Below are 21,777 nucleotides of genomic sequence, written 5' to 3' on the forward strand. Positions count from 1 at the left end.
TTGATGTGGCAGTATTTAGTTTCATTGTGTAGAAACCCAACGTACTACAGCCAACATATGCACCCACGAGCGCATGAATTTTGCACCCAATTCAGGATCACATTTGAGATCAGTTGAAGATGGGTGACGAATCACACGGTTAATGAAAAATTTCATCACCACTGGTTTTAGTTCAATGTTGTGAAGTCTTGCGAAATTGTTAAAAGTGTTATTCTACTATCAGTCGGATCTTAACCACATGGTCGTTCACATTGAATGAGTACGATTCTCTCATGATTTGTGTGATCCCTCATATATCTGAGGTATCCAGAATTATTCAGCAATGTCCACGTTTGGGGAACAAAGAACACTCTACAGCCGTCTTTAAAGCCAAATTAGGCACAAACCCAAAGACATGTGAAGCCCAGTGCAGTGAGTGCTGCTCTCCATGGCTTCATGTCAAAATCGGAGCTCACGAATACGATCTCACAAAGCATTGCTATGCGAAATAGATCCCAACAAATGCCGCTTAGCAGAGACCTCCTGAGTTCGAAATGTTCCTAGGCAAGGAGAAGAGCAGGTCGTTAGATAGGACTGAATTACGAAAGGGAGAGCTATGGCTAGTACACGAGGGATGATAAAAAACCTAGTTTCGGATATCGTCAAAAACGGTTTCTTCTCATCTGATCTGGAGTCTCATGGCTGCTGTGTTCATGTCGCAACAGACTTCAGTACCTTGGACGCCTTCAACTGTCGCAAGGTTGCAGTCAAGTAAGATCAGATCCAAACTCGTTAAAAGCCTCAGGTCTACTGGGCAGTCACGTTGATGCATTCATTTTCTATGTAGCTCCGTTGTCTTTACTCGGCCTTGATACCAAAGAGGGCTCTGCCAGTGTAGTACAATGGAACAGCCGTGGACACGGTGAACAAGGCGTAGAATGGGTACACCAAAGCCTTGGAGCGGGGGCCTCTCAACCACAACCTCTGGTTGGAGTTCTGGTACAACTTTTGCAATCTAATAATTCTCTGTGGGTCCATGGTTGAATAGATGGGTTGTAGCTTTGTCTGTCTGAAAACATCAGCGCACTTTTTGAACCAATGGAAGTATAGGTAATGTTTGGTAGCGCGCACGACCACACCATTTCTCTAATCTGGCTCCACATACTAGACAGAACACGCCGCGCATATTTCGCAGCCATTGCTTAGTAGCGGTTCGCCTTTAATCCAGATCAGAGTCCACGACAATGGTTCGGCTTCGCCGGCTTCTTTGTGTCTCGGGCTCTGAGTCACTAGCAGCTTCATTTCCTGATGATATGTCTTGAATTGACCACAGCTGATTGTCACTCAAATATTGATAATCATCTAAGTCCTGGTCGTGTAGACGTCTTACTGCCAGCTCCATATCCTCTGCGTCGCTATTCATCTCATCAGCATTAAGGCCGTAACGACCACCGTCCTCTCGAAAACCTCCCCACAGGTCGCTACTCTGGCTTCGAAGGTCTTCATCTTCTCCTGATGATAGTATTTCGTCCCCAGGCTCCACATATCTCTCTCTCTGTATGTCGTTTAGTCCACGAGAGTCAACAAAACTGTCTTCTGAATCGTACGCATCCCGTTCATCTCCATAAAGTTCAACCTCTTCCCTATCTTCGTTATATGCATCGCCGTCTTCTGAGTCAAAGTACAGATCTTCTCTTGGGACTCTGAAACGAGCTCCACAGTGTAAACATGTTGATCCGTGAGCTTCCCAATGGCAGTTACCACATCTAGGCACTCCATCAGAGTTGTCGACGAGAGTTAATGCACTATTGAAGGCCTCGTCAAACAATGATTTTTTCTTCTTGGCCTCCTCAAAGTCATCTAATACCGACTGTCGTGCGGTTTCGAGTTGTTCTTTATGATGTGCATCTTCCATCGTCTCTATCACGATGTCTGTGATGTTTTTGCTGATATCTTTGAGTCGTATGTTGAGCACTGGAGCCTGTTCGAGTTCTGATCGACAGGTCGGACAGTTCACCTTCGTGGCAAACCATGCATTGAGACAGTTGTAACAGAAGGAGTGGCCGCAAGAAGCAAGAAACGGCACATGCATCACCTCTGAGCATATCAGGCATTCTAGAGACGATATAACCTTCAAGATTAGTTGATCTTTCAAGGCATGATCTATGTTAGCCCATACTCTGGCATCGTCATAATATACCAGCATGGCAAACTAGCGTGCTGAGCTCACACAAGAAATGGCAAATCGGTACCAAGGAGTAGGCAGCCTGTTTTGGTGATGTCCCCGCAATGTGCAGTAGATTTGGAGAATGCCCATGACGATATCAAAACAACACGGCTGGAGTCTCAACTTTGAGATGCTTCGCTTTTATAAAAGGTCTGGAAAGCAAATACAAATCGGCTCCGCTCGTTCTGAGTGTTTTAGCTTCTCGTCAATCTCCATAGATATAGGGAAAGCGATGTCTCTTAGCTGCCAAGATCCCATTGCACATAGGCGAACGTAGTCAATTATACTCTCCTTATTATGTCTTCTAGCTTTACAAGCTCCTCGTTAGTGGCGACCTTGTTCTCCCTTGCAGTCTCGATGTCTTTATGTACATCGTCAACCGTCTGTTTGATTGCAGCGAGTACAGACCTCAATTTCCTTAGATCCTCAATCTCTTTCGTTTCCTGGTACTGTTAGTATAAAGAATCTCTAGTCATAGGTTGGATAACCTACCTGTTGGGTGGACATGATGAGGAAGTGTTGTTTGTTAAGTTAAACGCGCTCAGGAGCAGGACATAGTTAGTTAGCTGTGTGAGTACACCAAAACTAAGTAGAAACCCGATTGATATTAATACCTATTTGAACCTTTCATGTAATTAATTTTGAAGTTATAAAATCACTTCTAGAAGATTCACCTGCTGGACACTATCATCGTGGTGTACATTCTGGTGCGCCTAACCTCAACTTTCAACTATTTACTCCAAGTAAAAGAGAGCTATGGCTGAAGAAACCCTTAAAAGAAAATTGGACTCTGAGCCAGAGGCGGAAGCCAAAAAGAGCAAAACAGAGCTTAATGAAAAAAGCTCGACCGAGAAAGAAACGATGGGAAACAGCAATGATTCGAAGAACGGTAGTAAGACTGAAAACCCCGAGAACGAGAAGAAGCCTGAGGAGAAGAAAGAATCCGTGGAAGAGGAAGACAACTCAAAGAAGAAAGGAGTCGAGTCTGAGAAATCCTCAAAAATTTCGTCTGAGGAGAAGAATTCCGTTACTCCAAAAGATACTACACCAGTGTTTGGCTCGAAGAGTTCCTTCGGTGATGCTTTTAAGAAGTCAAAGGAGAAGCCCGACATCTTTGCTTCCGCCAATGATGAATCCACTACTTCACTGTTTGGCTCCAATGTCCTGCTGTTTGGCTCCAAATCTAAGTTCGGCAATGCTTTCCAACAAACATTGCTGAAGCCATCTTTCCTCGATAGCCCGGAGCCCACAGCAGAGAAGGAGGATTCAGTGGACGAATCCAAACCAAAGACATCACAACAGTACAAGCAAGTAGATCTCGAGGAGAAGACAGTTACGACAGGTGAGGAAAACGAGGAGTCTGTTTTCTCTGCTACAGTTAAGGTGTTTGAGCTAGACCTTTCGAACATTAAGGAAGGCTGGAAAGAGCGGGGTGTTGGTCCTCTACATTTAAACCAATCCAAGCTGGATTCCAAGGAGGTCCGCATTGTGATGAGATCTCAAGGACTTTTGCGTGTCGTGTTGAACTACAAGATCACCCCAGAGACGGAGCTTATCAAAGGACTAGAAGCAAGTTTGTCCCCAGGCAAGTTTCTTAGATTCAACTCTGTTGTGAGCGGCAAGCTTGTGCAATATCTTGTGAAATTCTCTAACGAGACACTTAGAGACGGCTTGGTGAATAAGGTGAAGGAGCTTCAAGAAAAGATCACCAAGGAGGATAAATAGAGTCTTTTGCGATCTTGTATAATACATGCTATTTCTAAAGTTTTTCAAATGCTATGGTACAGATGGTTGAGCCCTTCTGGCCACCAAACTGAAACGAGGGGTATTCCACGTTTTTGAATACCTTGAATTCACCTGCTTGAGTAATGATTTTTGTCAACTCCTGCTCTGTGAAGTTACATGATGTGATTATTAGAAGTGATCCGGATTTCACCAATTTGGCAACTTGCAAGGGGTAAACATCGACTCCAATCTTTCCATCAAAGCCATCAACAGGATCGTTATTAAGAGCAATGGCATCAAGAGTACCCTTGTCAAAAATCACGTCGAACTTTTCCTTATTGTCGTCCAAGTACTGGCACTGTTTTCTAATGAAGTCAACTTCCTCAAAAGTATACGACTGGTTTGAAAATCTCTTCAGGGCTACCTTTTTGGCAAACTCCACAGACTCGGGCGAATAATCTATACCATTATTGAGAAGCTTCACAGCGATATCCTGCTCCTCAATCTCTTGGTTGAGTTCGAATAGGAAATGACCGTTTCCAGTACCCAAGTCTAGGATGTTCAATTCGTCGGAATCAAACTGATCCTCTTCCACCATGTTTATAAAGAAATCAATGACTCTTCTTTCAGCATCTGAGTCATCGAACCAGTTTTCGCCAGTGTCCTGGTCGTTCTCATCGAAATTTTCAATCTCCTTCTGGTAGAACTCATTCCAGCTAACGTTAGTGAGAACACTAAATACCCATGTGATACATACTATTGTTTGGTCCCAAGCTTCGAATCGTTAAGTCTGATTTCCTCTTCCATAGTCCCGATGTAAGCTGCCTTTCAAAGAAGAGTAGTCCGAAATTCCGTCACGTGCGAAATCAACAACTTCTTGAACCGATACACAGAAAGATCGTAACAACACTTCATATCAATTCAATGTCTCTGGGAGCATCTACCCCTGTGCTTTCCTACAAAAAGCGTACTCAGCGACAAGATGGCAAGAACACTGGTCAAGATCCTAATCTAGGGTCCAGGCTGCCACGTATTAGCACTCAGTCAATCTCCAGTTCTGCACCAGAATCACCATCAGCCCCTAGCACGCCTACTCTAGGGAGCTCTAGAAAAGTGTCATCCAGAAGAAAAGCATTGCAAGATTTCTACAAGCTTCATCAGGAGAAAGCCGAGGGCACTCACGAAGCACCTGCCACTCCTTCTGAGCCTAAAGAGGAAGACGAAAAGACAACAGAAGAAGCCACACTGGCAGAGGATCTCGATGATCCGTCTAATATTGAAGAATTTATCAAGACAGCATCCGCTTCACAACTCCTCAAAGTTCGCAACAAAGCCAGTGGGAAGCTTAACTTCCACGACTCCGAGAAGAAGTCCATCATCTACGACAACTACTATGAACTTATCAAACTCAATCAGGTGCTCAGTGATTTGAGTGGGAAAGAAAGAAAAAAGCCCGTTTTGGATGAGGAGCAAAAGGATGTTGTGACGGATGAGCACTTGCAAGAAACCATGGATGAACTCACGGCATTTTTGAACGACAAGGCTTCTATATTCAACCAAGACTTCACCCTGGTGGTGAACAGCTTCAGCACAGAGTCCAGGCGCTCCGATTCACTTGCCAGCATTCAGGCGATCAAGGAGACCGATTAAGTAATAGATGAGCTACGTTGAGCAAGCAGCATACATAGACTGGGTCAACAATAATGATGAAAAACATTTACATGAGCTCTTGACATATTCTGCTTACTGGTTCAAAGTGTGTATCCCCAGTGCACCAAGCAGCTAGTAGACCATCGCATCCACTCATTTCCTTGCCGAATGGAAACTATGTAGCCCTCAATTGATTTACTAGCAGTGTTTTGGAAGCCATTTTATAAAATTGTTTGAATCTTTCTCTTTTTCTTACTTCTTATATTCTGCATTGCTTTTTTTTTTTTCAAAATGTCTCCTCGAGATTGAATAGGTCCTACTCCACAGTGCGATGCGTCTTTTAGACTAAACCGCGTAACGCGACTCAAGAACAACTTCAGTAACAACACCCACAATGCACGCCGAAGATGCAGATATGTCTGATGTCGAGGAGCATGGAGCTATCGACAAAGCCACACAGCAACGTTACAGAGTCTGGAAAAAGAACAGTCCCTTCTTATATGACTACGTCTCCACCAATTCATTATTATGGCCTTCGTTGACCGTTCAATTCTTCCCGGACTTGGAAACAACTGAAAGCAACAATGCAAAGGTTCCTCAATCGCTTGTTTATCAAAGGCTTCTTCTTGGTACATTCACTTTAGGCCAAGGAGTAGACACAGTGTCAATCTGGCAGCTACCGTACTATAGAGACTTTCATGAAAATCTTAATGTGGATCAGCTAGATTATAATCCTGAGAAGCACGAGTTCGAGCTTCCAGCAGTCTCCAAGAATAAATTAAGAAATATCCAGTCGATCAACCACTTTGGAGATGTCAACAAGCTTAGGTACATGCCCCAAAACCCAGACGTCATTGCAAGTTCAAACAACATGGGCAACTTGTCAGTCTACAATCGTACCAAACACTCCAATATCAAGACACTCGGAAACGAAAACGAAATTAATGAACCCCAACTACGTTTAGTGAACAAAGCCAAGCCATCTAATGAGGATATATTCGCCTTTGACTGGAACAAGCAGGCAGAAGGTGTGATAACCTCAGGTAGCATGGACGGCACCATCAACATCTACGATATCCTGTCGGGCTATAATAGCAAAGATGACACATCTATTGATGTCATCAAGTATTATGACACCGGGGTTGGCATCAACGATATCGAATGGATACCAACACATAATACCGTATTTCTTTCTGCAGATGATTCAGGCAGTCTCAAACTTTTTGACACTAGAAGTGGCAGCTCCAGCCCCGTTGCTGAGCATAACATTGGCATTGCCTGTAATTCGCTTTCAATTAATCACAATGGCAGAAGTGTGGCTTCTGGTCACAGTGATGGGTCTGCTAACATCTTTGACCTCCGTTCCATGAGCCAGGGCAGCATATTCAACTTTAATCCCCATACAGACTCTACTACTCAGGTAAGGTGGCATCCAAAGTTCGCATCCATATTGGGAAGCTCCTCGACGGACAAGCTGGTCAAGCTTCATGATCTAGGACGTTCCGAGCACAAGGATGGCCTCCTCTTTAGCCACGAGGGGCATATGCTCGGTGTAAATGACTTTGACTGGTCACTACACGAGGACTGGATGGTCGCTAGTGTTGCCGATGATAACTCTCTACACGTATGGAAACCCGCTCACACGGTTCTACATAGCTGAAGGAATATATCTTTAGTCGTTTTGATTCGTTCTACGTAAACTAATTTAAGCCTTGGCGAAAACCTTCTCGACCTCGGCAACAGCCTCGGCCAAAACCTTGTCCTGGAACTTAGGGTTCTCGACCTCCTTGTTCACCTTGTCCAAGACAGACTTGAGCAATTGCTCCTGCTCCAACTGTCTCTGCTGCTGCTCGAATCTGACCCAGGAGTCCAAGGTGGCCTTGGCCTCGTGGGCAACAGCAAGCTTCTGCTTCAACTCGAAGGTCTCGGCCTCCAACTTGGCAGTCTCTCTAGAAATGTCGAACAACAGCTTGGTGGTGTTGACAACCTCCTTCAACTGGGAAACGGAATCAATTCTGCCCTTAACAGCGGAAACATGCTTGTTCTTAGACTCGTTCAAGAGGTCGTTGACCTTCTTGATCTCACCGTCGGCCCACTCGGTGTACAATGGGGCAACGAACTTGGCGCAAAGAGCGACGAAGGTGGAGAAAGTGACCACCAAGATAGTCTCATCATGCAAAACAACCAACTCGTTGGAAATACCGTACACAGCGGCGGCGGCAGAGGTGGCCAAGATACCAGTCTTGGAAATGAGGTTGTTACCTGGCAAGGCGTCAACGATGGAGTTGGCCTTCTCCTTTGGCTCCACTGGAGTAGACAAACAACGGATACCAATTCTGTTTGTTAGTATTAGTTTCAACGGCGTGTTCCGGATCTCGAAGCGTGAATATATGACATGTGTTTCTGGGCGGTCAAATATATATGTAGTAATTGGTCAATTGGGAACGAAATTAGGAAGGCGGGAATAAAGAAATGGGGCCCTTGATATATCAATTGGTCGGACTATGGCGTTCGGATTATATTTTCTTTCATGGTCTGGCTTCTCTTTCGATTTGTTGGATTGTGGATTATGACTTGTTCAGTGAACCGGAATCGGCGAAAATTATGTTCAGATTGAAAACATACGGGTTGCGGGCAGCCATGAAGGCTGGACGGGCAGCTCTGGTGACAATTCTGTTGATCATAGCCATTATCGGGAAAGGAGGTACCTTGTAGTTCTCTTCTGAATAGTTTTTTTTCGACCACAACCGGTTCCAACTTCGCACAATCTTCGGTGTGCGAATTCTGCGATCTCATTGGAGGCCCTCGACTGCCCAAACGGGAAGGCTGCGCGCTCTAAACGTTCCGTCGCTACAATCTACGCTAGTGATCTAGAGTTAATAAACCTTGGAATTTATGGTGAAAATATTATGATTGTCTTTTGATCGTTTTGTTCGGATCAAATTCGAAGTTATTATGATTAGTATCGGTTCCACCCGTGGTTTAGGTATTTTGCAACCATTGTGAATATCTTGAATCCACGCAAGAGAGGCCTCGGGCAATCGAAAACATATCGAGGTTTATCTCGGTCGAATCAATTGTTGTCAAGTTGTAACCTGAAAGTGCCAGATTGGTGCAGTTATATTGAGGCCCCAAACACATTCCCCAACCATTTCCCTGCTAAAACGTAGCCTCAAACGATACCATAATTCATTTTATCAAAAATCATCTTCCACATACTTGCCTCTCAATTATGTCTTGGGGACCTCTTGTGCCTGTGCAGCCTGCTGCTGTGTTTCTTGATACCTCTTCAAGATCAATCTATTCAAAGCAGCATCGGTCTTCCTTTCAGCCTTGGCGAGTAATGGAGCAATGTCACGCTTCAAATCACTATTATAGCCATTGTCCTCTTCCATAGCATCATCGGATGTCTCGTGCTGGGGCTCTTGCGTCCCATCATGAGGAGCTGATAGCGTTTCAGTAGCACTACCAATGCTTTGGTGCCCTATTTCTGGTACCGCAGAGTTCCCAGAACTTGCTTTTACGTCATCACTTGGCTGACCATTTCGCTGTCTTCTAAGTTCGGCCAATCTTGCCACTCGATCTGACATTATTGAATGAAAATACGTAAAGTGAGATCAGATGTTACATAGATGCACCCGTACACCCTATATAGAGACCTGCTCTATAAACCATTCATGAAGTATTTGCTGATAATATCAACCAAAAATGCGTCCAGGAACCTCATGTGATTATCTTCCACGGTAAGAAAGTCAATCTTATCCTCTTTGTGGAGTTGTCTCGAGCCTATGAGATCTTCCTTGTAGAGTCTTGTCTGGCGCATATCCACAATATAGCCTCCCAAGGGGTCTACTTCTTGAAAGAACGCACTCTCCTTGGGCACAAGTGTGGTATCCTCAGTGAATTTGATCAAAACCAACTTCCTCAATTTAGAAAACCTCTCTTTGGCTGCCACACTAAAAGAATCGCTGCGCTCGTTATTGATGTCAGCGAGGAAATTCAGGTATTTCAAATAGCGGTCGTAGTCTGAGGTAGCCCTAAAGTATTGAGCTGGAATGATTGACTTTTGAATTGTGTCATACCACACCTGCTTCTTTAGAATCTCGTTCCTCTTCTTACAAAGCCAGTCATTCTTATCGGCACACATGGGAAGCTCCAGGACACCCATATGTGGTGAGCCGAATGTGACAAGCGTCAGAACTGACACATTTGAGCACCTTTCTACCAAAGCTCTCAAGAAAAGGCCTCCTTGAGAGAAGCCCATGGCTGCGAAACCGTGTTGCAATTCGGGAACAGTGCTCAATTCCTCACATACCAAGTCTAACTCCACATTTGCGTCGCCCACCATAGAGCGTCTCTCATCAATGGAGGGATCAAGATCCACTGCCACGTTGTGAACATAAACCTCGGGCATGAGTTGGTTAATTGTTTCCTTCACATGACGCATCCCCAGAGAGTTGTAGTTATCGCCCAAGCCATGCCAAAGCACGATTGCCTCCGGTTTCACAAAATCCGATGGAGGGCCCCAGGCTTGATCAATGGGGAAGAGCCCTCGTTGTTAGAAATGGAGGGAGTTAACACGTTCTGGGTTTGAAAGAGTGATCCTAGCCCAGTGCTAAGATACAGCGACAAAAAGCCAGAAATGTTGATGTACATGATGTTTACAGCAGCTTGGGCAGTTTTTGGAGGTATTGGTTGAGCAGTGCTACTCTGTTGAAAAGAAAGTGTGGTATGGATCTGTCTTAAAGACTGTGGGGCTGATACAGGCTATCTACAGGCCAGACGCTGTGATGAGATTAGGTGCAAATTCTCCGAGACAGCACCCCAGATTTCGAGAAAAATCCCAACATAGAATGTTCATTCTTGGCGATGAGGCCAGGGAAGAGGCCAAGAGGTCTATAAAGGGTTTAGCAGCTCATGCAAAATCCGCCGATGAGCACCATCACGACGCTTTGTACCTAGTGCTCAACACTAAGATCCATCTCGTGAAGGAAAATGACCAAACGCCCAGAATCATTCCCTTGACTCACAAATTGCATGATATAGATGAGAGACGGATGTGTCTTATAACAAACGATCCTGTCAACTTCTATAAGGACGAGCTACAAAAGAAAGATCTGCCTACTGAGGACCTCTTCCGTCAGATCATCTCCTTCACCAAAGCTAAACTGTTTGGGCATAGCAAAAAAGCTCTCATCAGGCTATTCAAAGAGAACGATTTGATCCTTGCAGACGCTCGTATTCACAAGAAGTTGCCAGACGTTCTAGGGCCCCAATTCTACGCAAGAAACAAGAAAGTTCCCTTCGTTGTCCAGATGGCCAAGCCAGAGCCTGGCCTCAGAACCCACGGAAAGAGAGAGCAGCGAGTTGATCCCAAGTACGTGAGAAGTCAGGTTAAGGCCATCACAGGAAATACCTACTATATTCCTCCCGCAGGAGGATTTTGCATCCATATAGTTGTCGGCTTCACGGACTGGAAAACCCTGGAGATTCTCCGAAACATTAACGACGTCATTCTGTACCTTGTCGACGAAAAGTATAAGCCCGTGGGCGGGCTCCTCGCAGGGTCAGCAACTTGCACAGTGTTCTTTTACGGACGAGTGACAGCATAGCCATGCCGGTTTTGAAGAAGAAAGCCGACGATGCCGAGGAAGACGATTCGGGTAGCGAATTTGACTTTGAATAAGATCAATTCAAACGAGTCGAGTATTTTCCGCGTTGTGAGCTCTTCCCCAGGCATCGGCTATGGTCCAATGAACCCTGCGTAAATGCCACTGTCCGAGTTCGCCTGCGAGAAAAAAAAAAAAAAAAAAAAAAAAAAAAAAAATAGAAACAAACTGTCTAGCCTGCGTCTTGACAAACACCTGCGTTTGAAGCTAAGAAATTTGCAAACAGGCTTTCAATCCTGATAGACTTCCCACTGCTAGGCATCCGTAGGCTTTAGAGGCTCGACGTGCATATATTTAGCCCCACGTACACTGACTTACGTTTCTGGGTTACTGCGCTTAACCGAATTATCGCATTTCCTCCGCAATCTACTTAATAGACTGAAAAGCTCAAGCTGGGACGCCTCTTTTCCTCATGTCCACCGACGTGAACAGTTCGCTGCCGCCTTCGTATTACGAAAGCGGCTTTCAACTAATACGCGACTCGGCCCCGGCTCATTTGGTAAGTCATCTCCTCGAAGATGATAATGAAGAAGAGCATGTGGAACACTTCATGTATAAGCAGCAGCTTGAGCGTAAGCTCACTGTGATTTCGATTGTCGGACTTGGTTTTTCGTTAGTTGGTGTTCCTTTCGGTTTGTCTTCCACGTTGTGGATTTCGTTGGTCGATGGTGGTAATGTCACTATGCTCTATGGCTGGCTTGTCGTGGGTTTCTTTAGCATTTGTGTGGTGTTGAGTCTTAGTGAAATTATATCAAAGTACCCCACCTCTGGTGGTGTTTATCATTTCAGTGCTATCTTGAGCAGCGATAAGTACTCATCGGTGAGTTCGTGGTTCACAGGCTGGTTCCTTATCATCGGTAATTGGACATATGCCGTGAGCATCATGTTTTCGGGATCGCAATTCATTCTTTCGATCTTTGGACTCAAGGACGTTTATTATAAGGAGGATACTCTTCTTGTGCTTGCCGTTTACTTTATCCTCCTAACATTTGTGGGTTTCGTCAATTTTAAGTTCTCTGGGTACTTGGACTACATTAACAAAATGTGCATCATATGGTCCATTGGCACTGTTCTCATGATTGACATCATCCTCCTCATATTTTCCAAGAAAACCAACTCTGCGACCCACACGTTCACAAACTTTGACAATTCCAGATCCGGATGGCCCGACCCTGTCGCATTCATGGTGGGCCTTCAAAGCTCCTCATTCACACTCACAGGCTACGGTATGCTTTTTTCCATGACCGATGAGGTTAGAAATCCCGAAAGAAATATGCCCAGAGGTGCTGTGAGTGCTATTTGTATGGCTGTGTTTCAGGGCTTGATCTTTATCGTTCCTATTCTTGTCATCTTGCCAGCACTCACAGTTATCCTTGATGACACACCGGAAATTATGCCCATCGACTTGATTTTTAAATCGGCTACCGAATCCTATCTTGTCTCGTTTTTGTTGGTTCTTCTTTTAGTTGGTACGGTCATGTTCCAAGCTATTGGCTCCGTGACAACTGCATCGAGATCAACATATGCATTTGCGAGAGACGGAGGCCTCCCTTTTAAAGACATTTGGACAAGTGTCGACTCTGTCGAGGATGCCATTGTGCCTAAAAATGCACTTTTTTTATCTATGGGTGTCTGTGGTACTTTTTCGCTTTTGGCGTTAGTATCTCCGTCAGCATTCAATGCATTCATGGGAGCCTCTGTCGTCTCTTTAGCATTGGCCAATGGCATTCCAATTCTTTGCTTGATGTTAAACAAAAGACAAAAGATCAAGGGTGCTGCTTTCAGACTACGGTCTTTTGGTTGGGTTGTTAACGGCATATCTGTCTTCTGGGTATTCATCTCATTTTTCATACTTTGCATGCCACCAGTCGTCAAGGATTTGACGTGGACTAATATGAATTACGCTTTCGCTGTCTTACTCTGCTTGGCCTCATTGGCAGCAGTGGGATATAAAACCTGGGGCAAGAAGGTCTTCACGGGGCCACTTATAGATGAAGACTATTTCGAGCTTCAGACGCTTGCAAAAAATGAAGAAAACTTGGGCAACTTTGTTGTTGGTGATGAGGAAGAAGACTCCGGGATTAAACATGAGCAGGCCTCAAACAAAGAATTCTTAAGCAACGAGGGTTTGAGTGTACAACAAGAAAAGGTGAGAAAGGCAGACGATCCGAGCAGAAGTTCGAAGATAGATGGTCCTGAGGACCAAGAGGAATTACTCTTAGATGTCTCCAAATCTGAAGAGTAAATCATATACACATATATAGAGTATACATTAGATGCGCACGCAAATCCACAATGTATTCCGATTTTTGGATGCAAAATTCAAAATCGCACATATTCTGGAATAGTTTCACAGACATAGAAATACAACAGCAAACGAATTGTTCGATTTGAACAGAAACCTTGATACTTTACTACAAGGTGTTACCTCACTTATTTGGTCGTTACTTTCTTCGTTGTTGGTACCTTGATATCAACGACCCGTGAATTCTGAGTCCCAGAAAGCGAGAAAAAAGCAGATATCCGATTTTATGAGTCTTTCAACTTGAAGACATGCTTTCCTTGGAAACAAAAGTCAGATTACATATTATCGTTTAATACTAGGTGGGTCAATATTATGTTGGAAAGCAGCCTTTGCATTGTGCGAGCAACTCCACCTGCTGCGGAAGACAGCCAAGCTTGTTTACGAACATCGCCATATTCAGAAGCGAGGAAAGTTTTACAAAAAATCAAAAATTAAATTCTATCGGGTGCTATCTTTTGGTTTTATGGCCATCGAAGATGGCCGAGTCAGAGGCCCCCTGCATGAACAAGCAAAAAGCTGAGACCGAAAAAAACGTCTGAAAAATATATAACCGAACAAGAAGACCATAGAAGATCATGTCTGACCATACGAGAGATCCTTGCCCGATCGTGATCGTTAGTGATTTTGGAGGTGCCTTTGCTATGGGTGCCTTTGGTGGTTTGATCTGGCACGGTATCAAGGGTTTCCGTAACTCTCCATATGGAGAAAGAGCATACGGAGCCTTTGCCGCCAGTAGGACCAGAGCACCCGTTGTCGGAGGTAACTTCGGTGTATGGGGAGGCCTTTTCTCCACATTCGACTGTGCCGTCAAAGGTGCCAGAAAGAAGGAAGATGCATGGAACGCCATCATTGCTGGTTTCTTCACCGGTGGTGCTTTGGCTATCAGAGGAGGCTGGAAGGCCACGAGAAACTCTGCCATCACCTGTGCCTGTTTCTTGGGTATTATCGAGGGTGCTGGTATGATGTTGCAAAGGGCCATGGCGCAGCCCAACATAGCGCCCAACTATGGCGAGGAGCCCATGGCTGCTTGAGGGATAATGACAAGTTAATGACCGGGCCAGGCAAGCTGGAATCTTGTACATACAATAAAAGTATAAAGAGAAGATTGTAGGGAGGGGTGTGTTGAGTGTTGGTTGGTTCATTTGGCTAGTGATGATGTCTGATCATGATGGATCGTGACCGCCAAAGGTCAAAGAAATGGAACTGCCAAAGAGGAGCGCCAAAGGGGTGAATGCAGCCTATCAAAGTGATGACGATGTGAAAGCTTTAATCACCAAGTTGCAGAGGTCTAGTGATTAGTCATGGTGGGCCTTAGTGAGAGCACATCTAGGGTTCATAAGCACCCTCTGTCTTGAGACCTAGTCATTTTAGGCACCCTGACACCCATCGAAAAAGAGGAGGCTTATATCAAAAAATAAGCTTTTGAGGCCGTTTTATGACCACATCAGTGGGCAACTTTAACGGAAGGATTGGCAAAGCACATACTGCGGGCATCACCCATGACACATAATAAATATCGGCAACTTCCGCCGTATTTATACCTGCTGAAAGTCACCCAGATGAAATTGCTGGCTCTATTTGGAAAGTGTGTTATCGGCGCCAATCTCTCAAAATTCGATCTCTATCTCATATGAAATCACCTAACAAGGAGCTCCGTATGCGGCGTCGGCTATCGGCCCCTGAGTAAGCCTACAAGATAAGTTTTTTTCAAAAAAAAAACGCCCAAATCACGCATCCGCAAGAATAATTATTCTCAATCTCCTACCCCCCTCACAGTAGCCCGCACCCCTCCTGATCCATTGGGATCTTTATAGTATGCACTGGCGCTTTTCTGGATCTGGATGTACCTCTCCACATCCGGGAAGCGGCTTCATCTGAGGCACGCGGATGAGACAACGGAGAAATTCGGAGTTTGGATGCTATGAAAAATGCAAGATAAATTTTTAAAAAAGCTCGTGCCTTCTGAAATTGTCCTTCCGCCTGAAGAGCAGATTACAGGAGTGGATTGGGGCCATTGTCCCCTTCCTGCACGATTCGCCCACTCGGGAAACACCAGACCAGGCTATCAACCTCACGCCTATGCACTACGCTCCATACTGCCTCCTCCAGTCCAGCATTCCAACCTCTGGTCTCCTCAACAAGGCAGAGACCTCCGGCACCTCAAAAACCCCATTCACCCCACCTCAAAATTGTAACAAGCTTACCCAGTGTTGAAGAGGCCCTCCTATGTCCTTCAATTTCCCGAACCACAGGCAAGCGTCCCAGGATCCGTGGCCGTCCGGTGGCGATACCTTCAGACCCCAGAACATGAACGCGTCGTTGGGTCTGACTCCTAATGCAAGCTCGTCATTGGGTCCTGACTCGGAACAGCCGCCCGGCTTCAGGAACCCTTGGTACTCGCCTAATCAGCAAATGGCCCCACAGTTGAGCGGACCTCCAATGGGCACCTCCATGAACCACCTGCCCCAGCAGCTGCCTCAGCTCTCGTTGCTCCAACAGAAGAAGCAGCCGTCATTTGCAAATCAGCTCCAAACAACATATGAGAATGCTGCGCTGCAACAGAACTCTCAGCAGCCAATTTTCTACCCTCCCCTGAGGGCGGACAATCCTTTCAACCATTACTATACAAACCAGGAAGTGCTGCTTCATCATATGCCAGATAGGCGAATGTCGGCGGCGGTAGACGGGCCGTTGTACAATCCGTACGGAAATGCCATGAACCTTCAGCAAAACGCTTCCGCTGCCAACGCACACCTTTATCCGCCCAATACGGGCCAAGGATCACTTCCGTTTGCTCCATCGATGCCATATAATTCGGCTCGTCGCTCGTCGGTGGCTGCAGGTGCCAATTCTTATCAGCGGACACCTCTTCATTCCCGGTACTTCAATGGTGCCAACGCTCCACCGTCAGCTTCATTTATGGGTGCACAGCCTCCTGCTGCTGTAAAAACGACTCCCAAGATAATGAAGGTCCGCTCAAAGAGCGATCTCAAGCCCAAGGTTCATCATCAGCCGAAATACAGAAGACGCTCGATCAACTCAATTCACATTTCTCCAGTGAATGCGCTTTCAGTATACTTGACGGAATCTTATTCCATGTGTCAGCCTCAGAAGTTCCGCTATTCCAAGACATCGAACCCAAAAAGGGTGCTTACGAAGCCACTGGAGCCAAAGTTCAACAATGGCTACGATAACGTCGATTCTGACTACATCTTATATGTGAACGACATGTTGGGTACTGAAGAGGGAAGAAAATACGTGGTTCTTGACATCCTTGGGTCTGGCACCTTCGGTCAAGTAGTGAAGTGCCAGAATCTTAACAATCAGTCGGTAGTCGCTGTCAAGGTCATAAAGTCGAAACCGGCTTATCTCAACCAGTCACTCTCAGAGGTTAAGCTACTAGAGTTTCTTAATCAGAACAGCTCGAGCAGTACGTTTATCTCGCTTCTTGACACCTTCATGCATAAGGAGCACCTCTGTTTGGTGTTTGAGATTTTGGCTTCCAACTTATATGAGCTCATCAAGCAAAATCAGTTCAATGGACTCAACATGAAGTTGGTGAAGTCATTTACCAAGCAATTGCTTGAGGCTTGTGCACAATTGAAGAACCTACAAATTATACATTGCGACCTCAAGCCAGAGAACATTTTATTATGCCAACCCGACAAACCAGACATAAAAGTGATCGATTTTGGAAGTGCATGTTTTACCAGACAGACGATTTATTCATACATTCAGCTGAGGTTCTATAGATCTCCAGAAGTCATATTGGGTCTACCTTACACTGAATCGATAGATATGTGGTCACTCGGCTGCATTGTCGGTGAGCTATTCCTCGGACTACCCATGTTCCCAGGAGCATCCGAGTACAATCAAATTTTCAAGATTACAGACATGCTTGGTAACCCTCCTAGACACATGATAGAGGTGGGTCGCAATGCCATGAACTATTTCGAAAAGTGTCCTTCGTCGGACGCGAGCGGAAAGCCTAGCTACCGTCTCAAATCACACGAAGATTATCTTGAGTTTTTAAGGCAAACAAAGGGCAAAGACGAAGTACGCAGAGCGGAGCAACCAAACAAGGAATACTTTAACGACCGTTTGTTGAAAGACATCATTCTCAATTACAAGATGCCTTCGCGCAAGATGACCCAAATGATGATAGATAGGGAGATGCATGATAGACATTTGCTAGTTGACTTTTTAGCAAAAGTCCTAAATTTCAATCCGCTTGAGCGGTTGACTCCGCAAGAGGCATTAAAGCATCCGTTTGTGAGCGAATCCACGCCTGCCGCACACAAGACTCCGCTTGACTCGCCCAATCCGGCGACTATGATATAGCCACTAGCGGTTTTGAAACATTTTCTGATTTTTACGATCATAATCATTGATGCATTATCATTTTGGTTGCAAAATGTAGATAATAGAGTGTCGTCGTGCGCGTGCAAAAAAACTGATATAGACGTGAAAAGTCTCACGAAACATATAACCAACGACTGTCAAAAAAGCGTTGGTTGAACCTACTAAACAAGTACCTAGCCCAATCTTCAGTCATGAACGTCAGTACTAGTGCTCTCGGAGTCCGCAGGAGAAAGCCAAGGAGCCAAAATATTGACGATGAAGAAAATGCATCCTTGTTAAAACTAGGGCCAGAATTCCAACTCACACAAATAACTAACTCCGGAGAGCAGGAACAGCTCATAGCACTAAATTTATCTGAAGCCAGACTTTTGATAAGAGCTGCATTGAAGGAGAGAAAAAGCAAACAGGAAGCTAGACAGTTCGAAGAAGATGATGAAGAGAATGAAAGAGAAGACGAAATAGCCAACATAGAATTAGCAGGACCAAATTCAAATGAGGTGACTCACAAAACTTTGAACTACCTTTCAACGTTCAGCAGATTCAAGAACTCTTTCTCCACCGAAACTGTGGAAAAGCTTTTGAACGATTTCAACAGTCAAGCCACCGAGCCACTACACCCATTTGAGTTGGCACAGTTGGGTAATTTGGAGTGTGAGGATGCCGAGGAGGCCAAGTCTTTGATTCCCAGCTTGGCTAACAAAGTATCGGATGTTCAGCTCAAGACGCTCTTGACTGAATTGAGAAAATACCAGACATTATCGTAATGCCTGTGATCAAGCAAAGGTTTAAAATAAGCATCAACGGAATCTGTTTTTGTAACAATAGTAGTAACGACATTGACTAATTGTAGAAGTACATCGTTTGGCTCTCGATATGTATGCGACTAGTTCATCGCACTCGATGTAGGAATATCAACTACAACCCACTATGGACTCAGATGACGATGACTTGTACGATGAGTTTGGCAATTTCATAGGAGATGCCAATGACTCTGATTCTGGCTCATCTGCCTCAGAGCTCGATGATCCTGCTGAATATGAAGAAATAGAAGAGGATGTCATTGAGGAAAGTGAGGAGCCCGCAGAGCAGGCGTTAGTTCAGAAAGAATTCGACCTGCGTTTTGCAGGAGCCGAGACGGTCGTTATAGATCCAAATCAAGTGCCTGAAGAGCTGCCTGTCATTCAGCCAGTCCTGCAAAATAAACTACATGTTGAATTTAAGGCTGAGGCCGAAGAGGACCTACCGACTACAACATACTCACGAGAGTATATGCTAAAACTTGCCAATGACCTCCCAGAAAGAATAAGAAACGTTGCCGTGGTGGGCAATTTGCACTCCGGCAAAACAAGCTTTATAGATGCGCTTGTGCAAGAAACTCATCCAGAGGTGACCAATTCCAAGAGAAACCTCCAAGAATTCAAACCATTGCGGTACTTGGACACTCATGTGCTTGAACGCAAACGTGGAATGTCAATCTTTGCACACCCGATGACTCTTTTATTGTCAGATTTAGACGACAAATCGTATGTTGTCAACTTCCTAGATTGCCCAGGCCATCCTGACTTTGATGAAGAAGTGCAAACTATGCTTGATGCTGCAGAGGGAGCTCTTTTGGTGATTGACATCGTCGAAGGGCTTACAAAGCGCGATAAGCGTTATATCACGTCCCTTGTTAAACGAAACTTACCCCTAATGGTCGTCTTCAATAAAATCGACCGTCTTATCATAGAGCAGCGTTTGCAACTATCAGACTTCTACTTGAAGATTCGGTATGTCTTAGATGACATCAACGCTTGCATCCACCATAATGAGTTTGCTCTGACCTATTCCCAGAAAAAACTCATCAGTCCTTTGGAGGACAATGTCATATTCTCGTCGAACAACTTTCGTCTCTCATTTACCCTCAAATCTTTCAGTGACAGGTATGCTAACGAGCTAAATTCTTTTGGTATCCCCAACTTGGAGAAGTTTTACGCTCTCCTTTGGGGTGACATATATTACATTGAGAAAACTCGAAAGTTCACCAAGGATAAGAGGGCCGGGAAACGCACTTTCGAACACTTCATTTTAGAGCCTATCTACAAGCTCATCACATATTCGATTACCACCGATAGTAAAAGCAAGGCTCTTCCCAAGCTTTTGTGGGAGAATTTTGGACTAAATCTTCCAAAGTCTTACTTTGAAAAAGATCCACAAGAAATTTTGCGATTGGTACTCTCCGAAACCTTCGGCTCATCCAAGGGGCTAGTTAGTCTGATCGCAAGAAATTTGCCACGGCCCTTGCTGTCTCATCCGCGTTTTCCAAATCTTTCGAATATACCCGACAACCTGGTAGTTGCAGAGGTCATCAAAATCTCCTCCTCTGCGGACTACAAGTCTCAAAGTGCTCTTGTGAAAATTATAAAAGGCACTTTAAAGACAGGAGATAAGCTCAAGGTGGTCAGTGGTGGCTCCCTGGAGAACGATGCTAAATCACTCATTGCTAAGAATCTCCTGATCCCGGCTGGTCGATACAAGGTGAGAACTAATGACGTCAATGCGGGTATGTTGACATATGTGTCCATCGATGAGTATGATGTGTCAAAAAGCGCCTCCCTTTTTGGTGATGGTATTGAATCTAACTTATTGCAACCGTTTCATAGAAACAGTTCACAAGAGAGGTCTGTTTTCAAAGTTGCAGTGGAGCCCGAGAAACCTACAGATTTGCCAAGGTTTGTCGAAGGTCTTAGAAAATTAAGTGAAATATATGGTGCAGCCGTTGTGAAACTTGAAGATAGTGGTGAGCATGTGGTTCTCGCTCCTGGTGAGCTCTATTTGGACTGCTTCTTCCACGATCTCAGACACTATTCCGGGGACTATCTTTCCATCAAAATTAGTGATCCAATGGTAAAGTTTAGTGAGACGTGCTGTGAACGTTCTGCCACTAAACTCGCGACCTATGGGTCCTCCAAAAAGACTCATATTTCCATCACAGCCGAGCCAATGAATGATAAAAATTTTAGCTCGGCGGTGCAAAAGGGCCTTATTGATCCATTAGAGTCACAACGAAGCCTAGGTAAGACGCTCAGAAATGACTACGGCTGGGATGCATTGGCTGCAAGATCCTTATGGGCTTTTGGACCAGAAGATAAGCAAATGCCTTCGGTTCTTCTTGATGATACCTTTGATGGGGAGACTGATAAGGAGCTTCTAAAAAACAACCAGGAGTCAATTGGCAAAGGTTTCCAATTTGGTATTGAGGAGGGTCCACTATGTGACGAGCCCATAAGAAACACCAAATTCAAGATCCTTGATGCGGTTCTCGCCAGTTCGGGTGTTCGAAGTCACGGAGCACAAACAATAACAATGACAAGAAATGCAATTCACACCGGTTTGCTTACGGCAGCTCCTCGCCTCCTCGAGCCTGTTTACCGTGTGAACATCATTTGCACCACCCGCAGTTTGCAAGCTACTCAAGTTATCTTGGACAAAAGAAGAGGCTGGGTTGTGTCTGAAACAGCAATCCCCGCAACCCAACTATATGAACTAGAAGGGTTTGTTCCAGTTCTAGATGCCGTCGGGCTAGATACTGACATGAGACTTCAAACGCAAGGTCAAGCAATGTGTTTAGTTGAGTTTGATAGATGGAAGACAGTTCCTGGCGACCCGCTTGACAAGACGGTACCATTACCATCACTCAAGCCAGTCCCAAGAGAATCAATGGCAAGAGATTTTGTCATGAAAACGAGGAAACGAAAGGGATTAAGCGGAGAGCCAAACTTGCAAAAGTACATCGATCCAAGTTTGTACTCTCGCTTAAGAGAAAGCGGCATCATTGATTGAGATTATTATATAATTTCTTACCTGATCCAGCTTCATAC

At 44.9% G+C, this 21,777-nt stretch overlaps 13 protein-coding genes across 13 annotated transcripts; 9 read left to right on the forward strand and 4 right to left on the reverse strand. All coding sequences in view use genetic code 12, as the record gives it.

Moving 5' to 3' along the window:
* Window positions 1-837: 837 nt before the first annotated feature.
* Window positions 838-2,713, reverse strand: CXQ87_000905 (uncharacterized protein; the record flags this gene model as incomplete). The annotated part of the gene is made up of 4 exons (XM_025479462.1): window positions 838-1,005; window positions 1,220-2,191; window positions 2,494-2,655; window positions 2,699-2,713. The coding sequence occupies 4 exons, from the start codon at window positions 2,711-2,713 to the stop codon at window positions 838-840; spliced, it is 1,317 nt and encodes a 438-aa protein (XP_025338935.1).
* A 249-nt stretch (window positions 2,714-2,962) lies between these two features.
* CXQ87_000906 (uncharacterized protein) lies at window positions 2,963-3,931 on the forward strand (the record flags this gene model as incomplete). Its single annotated transcript, XM_025479463.1, has 1 exon — window positions 2,963-3,931. One exon carries the CDS (start codon window positions 2,963-2,965, stop codon window positions 3,929-3,931), a length of 969 nt encoding a protein of 322 aa, XP_025338936.1.
* A 34-nt stretch (window positions 3,932-3,965) lies between these two features.
* Window positions 3,966-4,738, reverse strand: CXQ87_000907 (uncharacterized protein; the record flags this gene model as incomplete). The annotated part of the gene is made up of 2 exons (XM_025479464.1): window positions 3,966-4,647; window positions 4,689-4,738. 2 exons carry the CDS (start codon window positions 4,736-4,738, stop codon window positions 3,966-3,968), a joined length of 732 nt encoding a protein of 243 aa, XP_025338937.1.
* A 117-nt stretch (window positions 4,739-4,855) lies between these two features.
* On the forward strand, window positions 4,856-5,581 carry VPS51 (Vps51p; the record flags this gene model as incomplete). The annotated part of the gene is made up of 1 exon (XM_025479465.1): window positions 4,856-5,581. The coding sequence occupies one exon, from the start codon at window positions 4,856-4,858 to the stop codon at window positions 5,579-5,581; it is 726 nt and encodes a 241-aa protein (XP_025338938.1).
* Window positions 5,582-5,975: 394 nt separating this feature from the next.
* Window positions 5,976-7,241, forward strand: CXQ87_000909 (uncharacterized protein; the record flags this gene model as incomplete). Its single annotated transcript, XM_025479466.1, has 1 exon — window positions 5,976-7,241. The coding sequence occupies one exon, from the start codon at window positions 5,976-5,978 to the stop codon at window positions 7,239-7,241; it is 1,266 nt and encodes a 421-aa protein (XP_025338939.1).
* A 45-nt stretch (window positions 7,242-7,286) lies between these two features.
* On the reverse strand, window positions 7,287-9,171 carry ATP4 (F1F0 ATP synthase subunit 4; the record flags this gene model as incomplete). The annotated part of the gene is made up of 2 exons (XM_025479467.1): window positions 7,287-7,955; window positions 8,827-9,171. 2 exons carry the CDS (start codon window positions 9,169-9,171, stop codon window positions 7,287-7,289), a joined length of 1,014 nt encoding a protein of 337 aa, XP_025338940.1.
* A 74-nt stretch (window positions 9,172-9,245) lies between these two features.
* CXQ87_000911 (uncharacterized protein) lies at window positions 9,246-9,995 on the reverse strand (the record flags this gene model as incomplete). The annotated part of the gene is made up of 1 exon (XM_025479468.1): window positions 9,246-9,995. One exon carries the CDS (start codon window positions 9,993-9,995, stop codon window positions 9,246-9,248), a length of 750 nt encoding a protein of 249 aa, XP_025338941.1.
* Window positions 9,996-10,434: 439 nt separating this feature from the next.
* On the forward strand, window positions 10,435-11,267 carry CXQ87_000912 (uncharacterized protein; the record flags this gene model as incomplete). Its single annotated transcript, XM_025479469.1, has 2 exons — window positions 10,435-11,117; window positions 11,153-11,267. 2 exons carry the CDS (start codon window positions 10,435-10,437, stop codon window positions 11,265-11,267), a joined length of 798 nt encoding a protein of 265 aa, XP_025338942.1.
* Window positions 11,268-11,662: 395 nt separating this feature from the next.
* TPO5 (Tpo5p) lies at window positions 11,663-13,495 on the forward strand (the record flags this gene model as incomplete). The annotated part of the gene is made up of 1 exon (XM_025479470.1): window positions 11,663-13,495. One exon carries the CDS (start codon window positions 11,663-11,665, stop codon window positions 13,493-13,495), a length of 1,833 nt encoding a protein of 610 aa, XP_025338943.1.
* A 635-nt stretch (window positions 13,496-14,130) lies between these two features.
* On the forward strand, window positions 14,131-14,586 carry TIM17 (protein transporter; the record flags this gene model as incomplete). Its single annotated transcript, XM_025479471.1, has 1 exon — window positions 14,131-14,586. One exon carries the CDS (start codon window positions 14,131-14,133, stop codon window positions 14,584-14,586), a length of 456 nt encoding a protein of 151 aa, XP_025338944.1.
* Window positions 14,587-15,781: 1,195 nt separating this feature from the next.
* Window positions 15,782-17,896, forward strand: YAK1 (serine/threonine protein kinase; the record flags this gene model as incomplete). Its single annotated transcript, XM_025479472.1, has 1 exon — window positions 15,782-17,896. One exon carries the CDS (start codon window positions 15,782-15,784, stop codon window positions 17,894-17,896), a length of 2,115 nt encoding a protein of 704 aa, XP_025338945.1.
* Window positions 17,897-18,108: 212 nt separating this feature from the next.
* On the forward strand, window positions 18,109-18,681 carry RPB4 (DNA-directed RNA polymerase II subunit; the record flags this gene model as incomplete). The annotated part of the gene is made up of 1 exon (XM_025479473.1): window positions 18,109-18,681. The coding sequence occupies one exon, from the start codon at window positions 18,109-18,111 to the stop codon at window positions 18,679-18,681; it is 573 nt and encodes a 190-aa protein (XP_025338946.1).
* Window positions 18,682-18,844: 163 nt separating this feature from the next.
* Window positions 18,845-21,739, forward strand: SNU114 (U5 snRNP GTPase; the record flags this gene model as incomplete). The annotated part of the gene is made up of 1 exon (XM_025479474.1): window positions 18,845-21,739. One exon carries the CDS (start codon window positions 18,845-18,847, stop codon window positions 21,737-21,739), a length of 2,895 nt encoding a protein of 964 aa, XP_025338947.1.
* Between the last annotated feature and the right edge of the window lie 38 nt (window positions 21,740-21,777).

The sequence above is a fragment of the Candidozyma duobushaemuli genome (genome assembly GCF_002926085.2).
Source record: "Candidozyma duobushaemuli strain B09383 chromosome Unknown A_B09383, whole genome shotgun sequence".
In the NCBI taxonomy this organism is placed as follows: Eukaryota; Fungi; Ascomycota; class Pichiomycetes; order Serinales; family Metschnikowiaceae; genus Candidozyma; species Candidozyma duobushaemuli.